This window comes from Carettochelys insculpta, chromosome 8 (genome assembly GCF_033958435.1).
Source record: "Carettochelys insculpta isolate YL-2023 chromosome 8, ASM3395843v1, whole genome shotgun sequence".
Lineage (NCBI taxonomy): Eukaryota > Metazoa > Chordata > Testudines > Carettochelyidae > Carettochelys > Carettochelys insculpta.
In genome coordinates, this window is record NC_134144.1 from 30,434,646 (window position 1) to 30,449,521 (window position 14,876).

Below are 14,876 nucleotides of genomic sequence, written 5' to 3' on the forward strand. Positions count from 1 at the left end.
ATTTCCCTCGCCAAGACAGGACAATCCCATTATACCAACCTGTGGGGCTCTGGACAAGAGCTTGCCAGGGCTTCATCTCCTACTGCATCCCAACAGTCACAAGACCTGGCTGTAAGACCCAAACAAGCGGGCAAGCCTAGATCAAATGAGGGCTCAAAAATCTAAAGCCATGGCTTTGCTGGCACGCATACCATGCTCTGCCACGGGCAAAACGGGCAGGTCGAGCAGAGCCCAGGCTTGACCCCATCAGCATGGGCACTTATCCCATTGCATGACAAGGTAAATGTCTGCAGCCTCAGTACTGCCTGCCACCTATGCTTCATTCATACCCTTTTACTTTTTGGGACCTGTTAAGGGCAATTATAGTACCTTCCACTTTGTTTTGGTACTGATGCCTGTCCATCAATGGCCAGGCTGTATCTGCCAAATATGACAGCCCCACATCCTCCCTTTCCAGTGAGGAGGAATTGGTGTCTCTATCGAGCATTGTCTTGCCTCAGCATCCTTCCTTACCAAAGGAGCGCATCAGCCACGATCAGTGATGCCTCAGTGGCTTTCCAGCCAGTGGCAACCACCTGCTATGTCCATGCCTCTTGCCTGCCCCTTCGGGGATCCCTGGGTACCTCTCAGAACACACCAGCAGCAGCAATAACGTCAACATGCTGCTCAGCCCTTTTCGAGGCACAGTCCAAATTCATCTTTGAGTGTGTCTGAGAGTCAGATGAGCTCCTCAGTGGTGATGTCTCCTACGAATCATCACACACTCAGTTGCAGGTCTCCTTCTCTGAGGCTACACTGATGCTACTGCCTCCCTCTACAGGCAATGACTTCAAATGATTCCCGTATCTCTATAGAAGGGTGGTCAACATGCTAGAGACTCCATTAACTTCATAGTCCAATACCCATCATAAACTCCCCAGCATACCTTATGTTGTCCGTAAAATTGGCATTGCCCTCGTGTGGCAAACACCAGCCACCTTTTGCCAGTGGCCAACAAGGCAGACAGAACACGTCGTCTCGCAGGGTGCTGAGTTCCTCTTTATATACACCCCTACTATTTCCCTCATGGCTGCTGCTGCCAACCAAGAGGGATAAACAGATTCTAACTAAATCTGCTCCTCCTGCTAAGGGAGGGGAAGCGACTTGATAGCATGGGTAGAAAGGCCTTCTTCTCTGCTTTCCTCAAGCGATGTATATCAACCTGTATACCATTGCTGGCCAAATACACACACAAACGCCTACTCTTATTGAATCCATTCCAGATCATAAAAGCGAGCAATTTACAGGTAATACTAATGCGGGCTCATTCATAGCGATAACAGCCCTATAAAATTCCCTTGAGTCCACTGACACCCACTGCATGTTCCCAAGCAGCAGCGGTGGTTATGAAGAGAGTCTCATGGCTCCATGTTTCTGGTTTTCCAAAGGTGGATCTGACAAGACTGGAAGACACCCCACTCCAAAGCTCTTGTGGCGTCCACAGACGTTTCCTTTCACTCCCTGAAAAACTCCACCACCATCCTGTACATGCTGAGCATTCAGGAAACAAAATAAGAATCATATCCCACTTATACCACACATATGGTGACATTAGATAACACAGCTGCTGCTGTTCCAGCTGCAAGCTCTGCAAGCTCTAAAGCTAAGAACATGTAGATGCTGACATGGAATCCTCCCTCCCCCAACAGAGGCTGATTCCACAACTACAAGCCTGTTTTGCTCCCTGTGAGGGTTCCAGACAAGAGCTGGCTGGGGCCACCATCACCTGACACTCCCCAGAGGTCGCAAGAATAGGGTTCAGTGCCCAAATGGAGGGGCAAGCCTAAGACTAATGTGGCTCAAAAACCTAAAACCGTCACATCACTGGCACAAGCACTATGCCCTGTTACTGGCAAAATAGTGGGCCCAACAAAGCCCCATACTTGACCCTTATCAGCATGTGCACCTATCCCGCCACATGGCAGGGTAAAGGGTTCCCAGCTGCAGTACCACAACAGGCTGATGACTCTCAGCCTTCAAGATATGTGTTTCCATATGGCCATCCAGTCCATATATAGGAAATACCTCAGATGTATGGTGGGTGGACAACACTTCTAGTACATGATACTTCCTTCGGCCTCTCTACTTCACTGAGGGTATTCTCCAAAGTAGTGACAACAGTGGCAGCTCATCTGCACAAGCGGAAAGTATTTATCTCCTCATATCAGGACAACTGCCTGACAAGAGGGGACTCCTTGCAAAACACACAAACAGCAGTTTGTAAACCAATAAAGTAGAAATAGCAAAGAAAAGTAAAACTTTCCTAGATACACTTATCATGCCATCCTTTGAACCACTAGCCGCTACACCACCACAGTACCAATCTCTAACAGTGGCTCTCTCAGTGGCAGTAACATCATCAAGAAGGGTACCAGAGATTGTGGCCCTCAGGGCGGACCCTCCTTTAACTATTGTCACCAGAGACAAAGTGGTACGCAGGCCTCATCCAAAGTTTCTCCTAAAAGTTTTATTACGTACTCTTGATGCAAGGCAGGCAGTTCTGCTCTACCTTGTGAGACTTAGATCAACCAGAAAATTGGGCAGACTCTTTGTGGCGTGGTCAGGACCTCATGCAGGAGCAGCTGTTTGAAAACACTGACTATCCAGGTGGATTGCATGCTTCATACGCACTGTATACCAACCCAGAAGCAAACATCTGCCACAGATGCCCCTGGGGTTTCTCCCCATAATCATATGTGATTTTCATGTAAACTAACCTATATATTTACCTTTTTATTTTCCTAAGCCTCACTTTACTCCCACAGAGTCTGTATTGCATATACTCTATGTTAGAAGTACACTTGGTTTTTACCTCGATAAAACTAAACTAAATAGGAAATCTGATAAACTCTTCCTTGTATGGTAGGGGCCCTATGCTGGAACAGCTATTTCAACACAATGCCTATCCAAGTGGATTGCAGATTACATTCACACTGCATTCCAACTTGGAGGCAAGCAGCTGCCACAGAGTTTTAGAGCCCACCCGATACTAGCAATAGCTGCAACAACTGCCTTCCTTGCTAGTGTCCCTCTGGTAAACATCTGTAGAGCAGCCACCTGGTCCTCACACCATACGTTTGCAAAGCATTATGTGCTGCAAAAAGGGCTGATACCTGCCACTGCCTTGGCAGATGCCATTTTACATCACTCCACTTAAAGACTCCATTACCCACCTCCAGGAAATGGGGACTGCTACGGAGTCACCAATGTGGAGCACCCCTAGGGAGCACTCGAAGGAGAAGAAGTTACTCACCCTGGTGCAATACCAGTAATTCTCCAAGATGTGTCTCTGTGGGTGCTCCACAACCCTTCCTTCCTCCCCTCTGCTTGGAGTCTCTATGAACTTCAGGTAGAAGAGGAACAGAGAGAGACTGTGCTGCGAGCTGTCTCCCCAGCATGGCTGGCTCCTGCACATGTGCGGCATACGGGGGGTGGGGTGGGGACACTGCTCTGCAGAGCTTTCTGATTTGCAGTGCAGGGACACACTGACAGCTACATGGAACGCTCACAAGGACACATCTCAGAGAACTATTGTTACTGCACCAAGGTGAGTAACTTCTTATTTTTTGCTGCTCCCATTTGAACAAATTGTCCTGGCTCCACCTATCATAAGATTTTTTTAGAACTTATGTGCATGTCATGCATCTGACGGAGCGTGTCTTTACTCACAAAAGCTTATGCTCCAAAATATCTGTTAGTCTATGAAGTGCCCTAGGACTTCTCCTTGTTTTTACGTACGCTATTACATGAATTACATACATAAATGGCTGTGGTTATGTCAGACAAATTCTTAGGAAAAGATATTCTGATCAAGATAAAATAAAATGTCAGTAGATCATCCTTTTTACAACCCCAAATGCACATTTTAAGATCTTTTGAAGCCTACCCTGTATTTTTACATTTAAGAATTTATAACTTACTATAAGAGATGAACATAATAGCTATAAAAATATGAGCAGTTTCTTTGCTTCTTAGTGACCTTTATTAATAAAATAATCTTTCTTTTCCCCACATGTGCTGTACATAATAAGAATGGTGTAAGTCTAGGGTGATGGTTTGTGGCAGACTGGTGTGCTGTGAAAACTCTCCAAGCGTGCCATGAAATTCTGTCAATTTCTCCTTTCTGTGGCTCTTTGCAGAGCCCTTGTGTGGGGGAAATTGATGACCCTATGCCAGCTGCTGATCAGGCAGCACTGCTGCCTGAGTCCCAGTTGGAGCAAGGTTCATCAATTCCCTCCCCTCCCCTCCCCTTCCCTGCAGTGGATCTTTGCAGAGCCCCTGTGAGGGGAAATGCCAACTCTGCAGGACCCCGTTTGTGCTGGAAGGCAGCTGAAATGCTGCTTCCCAGTCCAAATAACCTGATGAAGTGCCCACCCCCATTCCCTGCCATGGCAAGGGGGAGCATGGGAGCCTGTTGGAGCTCGGACATGGTTTAAATGTCGTATCCCAGCTCCAATGGGCTGACAGGAAGCTTTCTGGAGACACTACCTCTACCCATGAGTAACTGAGTAGTCCCTGAAATTTTCTGTGTTTACTTATTTACTCAATATCACTAGCATAGCATAGAGCAGACTTTGAAAAGGTGCTTGCTGTCTAAGACAGTGTATTCTGTGGTGGATTTGAAACATTAATGCCTATGATCCTTGTTTAACTTGCATGCACTACTGTGATTCAAACCTCTCTAGAAAGACTGTAACCATTGTCCATGAAAGTAAATGTGACATTTATAAGCAATAATTTCAGCTGAAAAAGATGGGTGTCCCATATTTGAACAGCCAAAATGTGCTAGGCACCTGACATACATATGTGTAAACCAGTTTCCTGCCTGGTACGTTTTACAATTTAGAACCCAATTCTGTCACCCTCATGCAGATTATCACTATATTCCAAGAGGCATGCAATTGATTTCACTGGGTCTGTTTATGTGAGAACCACTCATATCAGATTTGTAGGGCTGGGATTTTAATTGGATAACTGGATTAGTCCTACCTAACTCTCAAATTTGTATATAACACATAATCTTAGTCTACTAAAAATTGATCAGAATAAGTGAGAGTGCAAGAAGATACATATTAGAAGAGATGCACATTTTGAAAAAAAGACCATGGTGTGCACGTCTTCATTATACTCTCACAGCTACCATACTCACATTAAAAAAAATCCAAATAAAAATGTTGTTTTCAATGAGAATATAGGTAGAACATAGCTGATTTCATGTGAGTTTCCGTTTTTGAAAATGAAAGCCCATTGAAGATACAGAAGGGTTATAGAAAAAACATTTTATATTGACTCAAAATTTCTTCAAGCAATTGATTTTTGTCCATTATGAAAACCTTCATCATTCTGGCCTGTTTGCCTGCCTATCAGTAGTTTAAGATTTGCCCTCCTTTCATTCCTGATTAAAATCCGTTTCACCATATCATAAATTAATTATTTGCATTAAAGACAGACAGACTAAGCAGTACTTTTCCAAGATTTATTAAGCCCTAAGTAATCATCTACAAGAGGTGTAATCTTAATCTCCTTTACTGTTTGAAGGAGATGCTCTGATAATTGACAGCTCTTCATTAAGAATAGTAGAAACAGAGGGATAACCTCTTATACATTTAATGTTACAATGAAAAATTAGAGGTTATAGGTATAATGAGATATTCATTTGCATAATTCTGCACTACTTTTTCATAAATAATGTCCTTATTGCTATGTTGAATTTTCTATGGGCCACATTTTCTCACCAAATTCAGTCTAATATTATACTCCATGCTGTTAGATAGGCACGGGTTATACGATATTGCTCAGTTTCAGTCAGGATTGGTGAAGCTGGTCTTCAGAATCACCGGAACTAGCTGTATGTAAATAATTGAATCAACATAAGTGCATTAGGAAAGTCAACAGAAAACACGTATTGACAAAGTTCACATTTTAGAAGTATTGAATCAATTTAGGATTTATTTATCTTTGTCAGAGACAACATCAATAGTAAATTACTATGAGCATTCATTCTTTTTTTATGCATCATCTTCAAATCCCAATTCTCTCTGATGACTTGTTTACCACTTTGAGATAACTGCCTTCAGCATTCATATAATTGTGAATTAGCGCCCTGGTGCTTAAACGTTTTGGATTATAATACAATCAGAGCTTTCTCAATTGATTTAGTCTGCACTTCTGTTCAAACAGCATCTTTAAACAAATGTTGGATTAAACTGTGGAGTGAATGTGATGACATATTTCATGCATATACTGTAAGAAAACTGAAGCATTTGGAGGCAAAGTGAAATATCCTTTTAAAAGAGAAATCTAAACCACTTGGTGTGTCAGATATATTTGGGTGTTAATGTTTCATTTCTCTGCTTTCTGCTCGCTTACTCTAGCACCAGAATCTAATATTCTGACTTGCACTGAGTAGTACCTTACTGGATAGGTAGTGCTTTTAAAATCATTGGCATTAGGAGTGCATGTTAAGGTATCTGAGTTGGAGTCTTACTTATGCATTAGATGTGAAATAATTTGTTAGGAAATCTCATTTCTCTGCTCTGTTCCTTAACAGTTTTATCTGTATTATTGCCATTAAGTTTTTTTCCAAGACTAGTTTTTAAAATATTGTTAAACCATTTCTGTTATGAAGCAAAAGAGCTATTTTTATTCACCTACTGTCATCTTGCTGCTGCACACTCCAGGAGAAGTATTAACAGCTGTATTGTTCCAATTTAGCTCTTGGAGGACTGGAATTCAGGAAATGATAGACAATGTTCAGAAAAGAGTGGATCAACTATTCAGGCAGTGTCCTGCTTACAAAGAACTTGCTTTAAAGAAACAAGGGCTCACTGCCTCAGGAGAAGATTATCTAAAGAAGGTACATTACAAAAGACATGCTTGTTAACGTATTTTTGCAGACTGCATATAATTTCTGTCCTATAGTTGTCAGACCTTTATACTTAACTTGTGGTTGAATAGTGTTACATCATGTACTTAGCAGGTAGAGAGAGATTAGGTGAATTGTACCTATGAAATGCTGAAAGCTGCTGTAGGCACTTGTAAACTTAAAAAGTCTTGCTCTGAAAATGACACTGATTCTACAAGTACATTACAATATTGCCTATTAAGTAACAAATCATGGATTTGCTTTGATAATGAGCCCTTTGTTTTGGCAAAGATAAGCAACCAGTCCAGGACTGTGACTTGCATGTGAATTTCCTGCATTCTTGATATTTTTTCCCAATTTTGTTTTGTTGACAATGAGAAAGGAGGTGAAGCAAATTGAGGGGACTAAAAGAATGGGGATTGTGAACCACAGCAGAGGTGACATGACTTCTCTGTACTGCCCCAGAGAAGGATCACATTCACAATACCAGCTCTTTTTCATCATTATGTAACTGATCCTGAAAGGGAGTGAAAGCCTCCTCCAAGTTGTTGTCTTAAATGCTGTTGCATTAAAGCTAGCACAGGCACAAAGAGATTCACTTTGAGCCTGTGTGTCTGTTCTACCTCTAATATGATATAATATTGGTAGCAAGCTATGTGATATAATATTGGAAACCAAAGCTATCCCCAAGTGCTGATAAAAATTAAATCATATTTATTGATTCACTAATTATTAAATATGCAATCTGACATTTTAGAATGTAAATAAGCTTTACAATGAACTATTCTGAATCAAATGGGAAGAAGTTAGTTTTGCTATCCATGGATCCCATTATGACACACACTTTCTGTAAATGAGGTTTCCGGAGATTGGAGCAAGCTGAACATACTGCACAATTTAATTAGCCTAGAACAAAACAGGCCCCTGTTGATCCTGCACAAAAGGCATTACTGGAAGAAAGTGAATCTAAATAAAATGAATGCTCTAAATGTAACAGCATGTTCTCCATTTTTGTACACGCGTTTTCATATGTGGTCTCTGATTCTGGGTGCCTCAGTCTGGGGCACCCTACTTGAGATACCCAGAATTCAAGGACATTTTGAACATTTGAGCCAAAATGTCTTTGCTTTCATCACAGAATGCGACTCAGTGTCATATCCTCCTCAGTAAAACACTTCCCATTGCAATCTACCAGTAAAGCCAAGCATTCTCAAGGTTCTAGGCCTAAACTGGGCTCCATTTGATACATACAGATCCTGGACCAAATTCAGAAGCCACATTTTAAAATGAACGGTAGACATGAATTCACATTCCTAGCAGTGTCAGATGGCATCATCTGCAGCTGCTCTTCATGATTTTGCCTGTTGCCAGCATGCATGCATAACTCTTGTTGTCATTAAGGGAAGTTATATGCATATATCTGCATAAAATAGACCTTTTAGATTGCTAGCGAAGTTTTAAAGAGGCGTTATTTTTTTAAAAAATGGCCTAATCTATATGACAAAAATGTTTATACATAAAGTATCTTGAAAGTAGAATTTACCACTTTTAAATTAATAGATTATAATGCTGTGAAATCAAACATATTGTAACAACAATACTAGACTAACCCTGGATAGAGAAAAGCAATTTACATTAAGTCAGAGCAGATAAGAGCCTTTGTCCAAGTGCGCACCAGTCCTTTCAGTTAGATTTAGATAAATCATTGGAGGAATTTTGTTGTTTGGTTGGCTTTTGTGTTTTGGGCAGCCTCTGTATTTCCTCATAGTAAATAAGGGTTGGAAATCAAAGCAATTAAACACCAAGAGCTAATTCTGGTGTCTCACTTTGTTCTATGTAAGTTTCTGTTAGAAATCCTAGCAATCAAATTAATATAATTATGTATATATTTGTAACAACAGGTATCACTGTCAGTTAAAAAACTCAGTTCGGTACTTGCAGTCACAGTGGATCCTGGTTCTTGTTTAACTGAGTCGAAGAAAGCTTTGACCAAATACCTAGAACTATCTAATGAAGCAAAGGTAAAAGACATTTTCATATTCTATTACCCCACATATTTTTAGACACAAATATATTCTTCACAAATTCCAAAACTGCCAAGATGCTCCGGGTGGGGCGCAGAGGGGAGAAAATGGGCATGTTTCCTTAGAAAGACAATAGGTCTTCATTTTTATGAAATTGGATAGCCCATCAATAAGAATATAACTAAAACTGAAAGCAGTTAAATTCTTACATTTAGGATACTCTCCATTCTCATCTAAGCTCAATCTTTTTTAGTATCATCCTATCTCCAGGCCGAAACAAAGTCAGCTTCTAATACCCTTGGAAGGATCATGTATATCACTGAGCTTTTTTCAAGAATGTGGCCATCAGAAATTCCAGTTGTACCATCATCTCTCCCATTCAGGCTCCTTCATGCAGGGTAAAAGGACTAGAAGGGTATAACAGCCGACGTCTCCTTGTGAGGAAGGACTCCCCATGCATAGCTACTGTAGAGAGAGCCATAAGGCTTCTTTTTGAGAACCTCCAAAGCACAAATAATTGCAGGGAAGCTGTTGTAAATGAAATGCCCCACAACTAGCAAAAGTGGCTTACAACAGGGGCAAGCAAACTTTTTACATCAGACCCCACTTTTCATCCCTGAAATTAGCTGGGCACATCCTCCTCTCTAATGTAACACAAACTAATGGAAATTTCACATATGTTCATATGAAAAAACAATCATTTTAGCATGGGTAAGAAAATAAATATGCAGAATGTAAAAACGTTATTAATCGGTATGTAAATGTGAATACACATATGTAAAAATAGTAACATTTCAACATTTTCAATGAGCTGGATGAGCTTGAAACCCAGCAGCTGATCGTGCTACCCCTCTAGCCCCCCTTACGAAAGTTCACACATCCTGAGGAAGCCTGCTCTCTACTTTGTGCACCCCTGCCTTAAAGCCAGTTTAGCCTTCCCCTGCCCTGCCCACTTTCCACTAGTCTGTTGGAATCTCACCTCAGCTTTGTATTTCAAGGCTACCTTGGGAGATCCTTAGCTGTACATATTCTCTTTGGAACTAGTTCCAAATTCAGGACATTTCTGAAAACTGAGTATCTTCATTGTTCTTTTTCCCCATTGTCTTGTACTGGTTTATATAATTGAATAATTTACCATAGCACTGAAAGTAAAGATCACTTACTAGAAATTCTGAGGAGCAGTTAACAAGAAGAGAAAAATAACACAAGCACTGTAACAGCCATTCTTTGTGGCAAATGAATATGAAATTTTTGCTAACATTTCTGCTTCATTTGTGTAATGCTATTTTGATGCAAACCTTTCCTTTGCCTGTTGTGATCTTTCTCTAGAAAGTGTATAATGTGCTTTGACTATAGTGTCCTAGCTACCTACCCATTCCTTCTATGGAATTTCACAGGGTATATAGTTTGCACTCTGGCAAAGTGTTACAGATAAATATATCATGTAATATGAATCCAAGAAATGGACTAAAGTATTTAAAGCTATCTTAGGCCTCTACATATGGAAATATATGCATCAAACACTTTGCCTACAGCAGTTCATAGTTCTGATACCATCCTCACAGGTGCAGTTTTGGAAGGTAATATCATGCATGTGGAGCAATTATTCCATGCATTCACAAGTTAATGTATGTATGTATTTTTGGAGAAAATTTGGGATCAACAAGACATTTGAAAAGCACATAGCAAAATCCTCTGTGGTGTTTCCTGAAAAGAGTTATCATCGTGTTTGCCAGACATTCTACATTAAAGTGAAAGCTTGGATCTTTTCAATACCAGGATATTATATGCTAGCAAGGCTTTAAATTGGATTTTATGTCTGATCATTCTTATGTGTTCTTAAGAACAAAGGTGCTGTCAAAGTCCTTTCTGGCATTTTATTCACTAGGCTCTAGATAATATCAAACCAATATCTAACTTCAGGAAGGGGTGTGTCAGATTTTATAGGACTAGTGTGATCATATTCCCTATGGTGAATAAGGGATGGTGTAAGGAGGAAGGAGCCAGCCAGGCTGTTAGTGAGCAGAACGATCAGACCAAAGCTGGTTCTGCACATAGCACTGAGAGTGGGACACACCCCAATGGAGAAGTGGGAGAATATGGGGGAGCAGTGGGAATGGGAATGGACAGAGCAAGGAGAGGACCGTGAGGGGGGAGCAGGTAAAGGACAAATGGAGGGCAGCAGAGGTGATGTATGACTGGCTGCTGCCTGCCCATACTCACCAGACACCGCAGCAAGCAGCCAGTGCTCAAAGTGGGGAAATGGAGAGGAGCTTGCTGGCCAAGAGCTGACACACAGCCAGGACTGCACTGAAGGATCAGCAAAGGGGAATGGCCAGTCCTACATGCTGCAGGTTTCCCTTGCACATTCACAACCATCATGAGGCACTGGATTCTTCCTCTCACTGCTGCTGGGTGGAAGGATGGCAGACCAGGGTCTTGCCCAAAGTAGAACCAGCACTGGAGGAGACAGACAGATAAAACAGGGGACAACTTGCCCATTTTTTTTTAAAAAAAAAAAGTTGGGTCTCCTGAAGGAGGGGTTAAATACAGGTGTGTCCCTTTAAAACACGAGGCATCTGGTCATTTTATATAGGGCCCAGCAAAAAAAAAGTAGGTGGAAAGCCTGAATAAAAGATTTGTGCTTGCCTAGAGTTGTGAGCTAAGACAATAGAGTTGAAAACCAGAATCCTGGCTGATTCCACCAATATGTTGATAATGTCTGGGACATCTGCATGACCAAACCCATAGTGAGTTACTAATGGATTTGGGGAACAGAACAGTAAAGCAACATGACGTGCTGCTTAGCTCTTATTCTATTTTGGGGACTTGCAGATTTGCACTGCATGGGAACTTACTGACCATGCTATTGGTTGTGGGTGGCACATCCATTTCCTCCATCAGTCTTCCCAGGTGGAGAATTTCCACCGCTTTTGGCTCTTAGTTTTATCAAGTGCCCACACTGATTTTCCATATTCAAACTCTCACTTTTTTCCATTCAAAATTAATAAAATTTATTATGTTCAGACTTTATGTTTGGTTTCAAAACTGTGATGAGAGAGGGATGTTTAACTCTGGCATTTAATGTACGTTTTGAATTGTTCCTTTATTATGTACGAAGGTGACTTAAACAGAAAACTTCCAGCAGTATTGGTTCTAACATTAGGGTGTGAATTCTCATAAGCCTTTTCCAATCACCATATACTTTGTTCTGTGTCCTGATAGGAAACATCTCGTGAACTGGAAGCACTTGTGAGAATGATTAATGAGGTGGAGGAATTTGAACCTGCAGAGGTGACAGCTTTCTCTAGCAAAGCTGACCTTCTACATGAAGAACTGACAGCAGTTAACAGAAATATTAGTTCAAAACTAGACCTTCTAAAAGCGTATGTGGCATTTTTAAAGTCAGCACAAGAGGTACAGCTTCCCTGTTGAATTCCTAGCTGTAGGGCACAGTCTATTTCCTATGAAGTTATTTTCCTCAGCAAGGGCTTCAGTTAAATCAGTGCAATAACTGTTTGTAGTTCAGTCTTGGTCAGTTAATTTACACTAGCATACAGATTTGTATGCATGCAATTTTTACACTCATCTAACAACATTGTTTTAAGAAACTCCTGAGGTGGTATCTATAGAAGAGTGTTATTGCTGGTACAACTTGCGTCAGTAAATTAACCAAAACAAGCTATTCTGACATAATTTCTTTATATTAATATAATTGTGTCCACACTAGGCCTGTCTTTTCCATCCATGTAATTACATTAGTAGGAAAAATATTAGTTGGTGCAAAACGACCCCCACAGAGGCCATAATTAATCTCTTAATTTCTAACATGTTTCTCATAACTGATAAACCTGGGCTACTGATAGAAATAGGGAGGTTGGATACTTGTTTCTTAAATACTTTAACATTCTTCACTAATATTTTTCAGTATGTTTTAAACTAAAATGAGAAGATAAGTAGAAATTAATTTTTTAGATAAATTTTGCCAAAGCAATTAAGCTCTCAATTCTAGTGACAGTAAGAACAAGATAACATTTATTTGTTCATAGCCTAGTGTTTCACGGTCAGTATTTTTTATTTTAGTCATGTGTGTTATTGTATTTGTTTAATAACTTTTGTTACCTCACATTATATGGAGCTAAGCAACTTACACTATTTGCATAATAGATGACAGACATTGGGCAAATTGCTAACAACTTAAAATCATATTGCTGTGCATTGAGAAGCACCTTGTTGTGCGTTGAGAAGCTCTCGTTGAATAATAAACTTTTCACTTCAGTCTGTCACCTATTTACCAGCTGTTAAAATAGGTTTCTGGGTTACTTAGAACTCTTCTAGTTGTTTTATACTAGTTCAGTTTACTGTGGAGGAGTATGGAGTTCAGAGCACTGTAAACATTCATTAATTTATATTTAAACATGGTAATATATCTGAGTTTTTTAATTTAATTTTAGAAATTGAGGCCTTTACTATTATTCTTGCATTTTTCTCTTTAGGCAAATGACCAAGCTCAAAGTCTGAAGGAATTCTTTAAGTTGGAGTTTGTGCAGACAGAGAGTGAAGTTGAAACCAAGACTGTGATGGAGTCAGTAGATATTCAGTGGCAGATAGTTTTAAAGAAGATTCTTTCCACAGAGGATATGGGGCGTGATTTTATTAACTTATTAAATATGGTGAGACTGTAGTTCACTGAGTTATCACTGTAGCAAGGATTAATTGTTAAATTCATAAACATAACTTCACATATGCACCAAACTACGATAACCACTGGCTGATTAAGTGTAGATCTATGGCTCTGACTCACATGCCCCAAGGTTCTTATCCACCGCACAGTATTTCTACTGTGTGTCACAGTGGGTGGAGACAGGAATCATAATTAGGGCTGAGTAAAATTTGGAATTTTTTTCTACCTGTGGGAGATTGACACTTCAGTTTTTAAATTTCAAAATGGGATCTTTTATTTTTTTGGCAAAGAAAATCTAAAAAGTTTGATATGGAAATGAAAAAAAATTCCATTTTGACATTTTTAGTGAAACAAAACACTTTGACATTTCTGAAATGGAAATGTTTCATTTTACTTTGCTGAATTCACTCCAAGAGCATCTTGTCAAGTGAGATCAACATTATACTTCATTTCTCTAGAATAATGCCTTATGAGAGGAATAGTTTGGGTCCCCCATTACCTCCTATAAGCCAACCTTCTTAGAGACTACATATCCCACAATTTAATGGTGACCAAGACATATCTGCGTGTCCATACTGTAACACAGAGGATGAAGTATTCCAGGGAGACTAGCTCCAAAAAGGCAGTGTGGGATCCAATGTGTGGGAGCATGATGGAGAGTGCTACTAAAATGGGTTTCTAATATTGTAACTGGATTTGAAAGCAAACATTTTGGGGCATCTAAGTACAACAAAGGATCTTGATTTGGATTGAACCGACCCAAAATAAAATATTCAGCACTGCAAGGAGATCCTCATGGATGTTTTCTCCAGAACACCCTTTCTCATGATTTTTTTCCAGACCTGCTCCTTATGGAAAGCTTTCAGGCCACTGGTCTTTAGCTGAAGCAGAGAACTCCAGATCAGCTGGCTGGGAGTGCTTAGATCTGTCACTGAAGTGCTGTGTGGTCTCAGCAAGTCATGTTATCTTTGGGTGTATGTCTCCATGCAGGAATTAACGCTTCCCTACCTCATAGAGGGAAAGGAAGGATGGATAGATGTGCAGTGTTTTCAAACTAAAAAAGCACTGGCTAGATTGTGGTATGTTCAGTTTGACTCTAAAAACTCTTCTGAGGAGAGGCAGTATGATACAGTGGAGCAAGAGCAAGGCTAGAACACAGGAGGCTTGGGTTCTTGTCCTTGCTCTCACATGGACCTGCTGGGTGACCTCAGGCAACTCACTTTCTCTGTGTTCTTATCCACTCACGTGAGGCTTATCAGTTATG

The 14,876-nt window shown here is 40.4% G+C and overlaps 1 protein-coding gene across 1 annotated transcript in view; it reads left to right on the forward strand.

Moving 5' to 3' along the window:
* The window catches only part of CCDC141 (coiled-coil domain containing 141), a 211,086-nt gene that overhangs the window by 107,501 nt on the left and 88,709 nt on the right, over positions 1-14,876 (forward strand). The window contains 4 exon segments of the mRNA XM_075001976.1: positions 6,754-6,895; positions 8,806-8,925; positions 12,154-12,345; positions 13,425-13,601. Of these exon segments, the coding sequence (XP_074858077.1) occupies positions 6,754-6,895; positions 8,806-8,925; positions 12,154-12,345; positions 13,425-13,601 (631 nt within the window).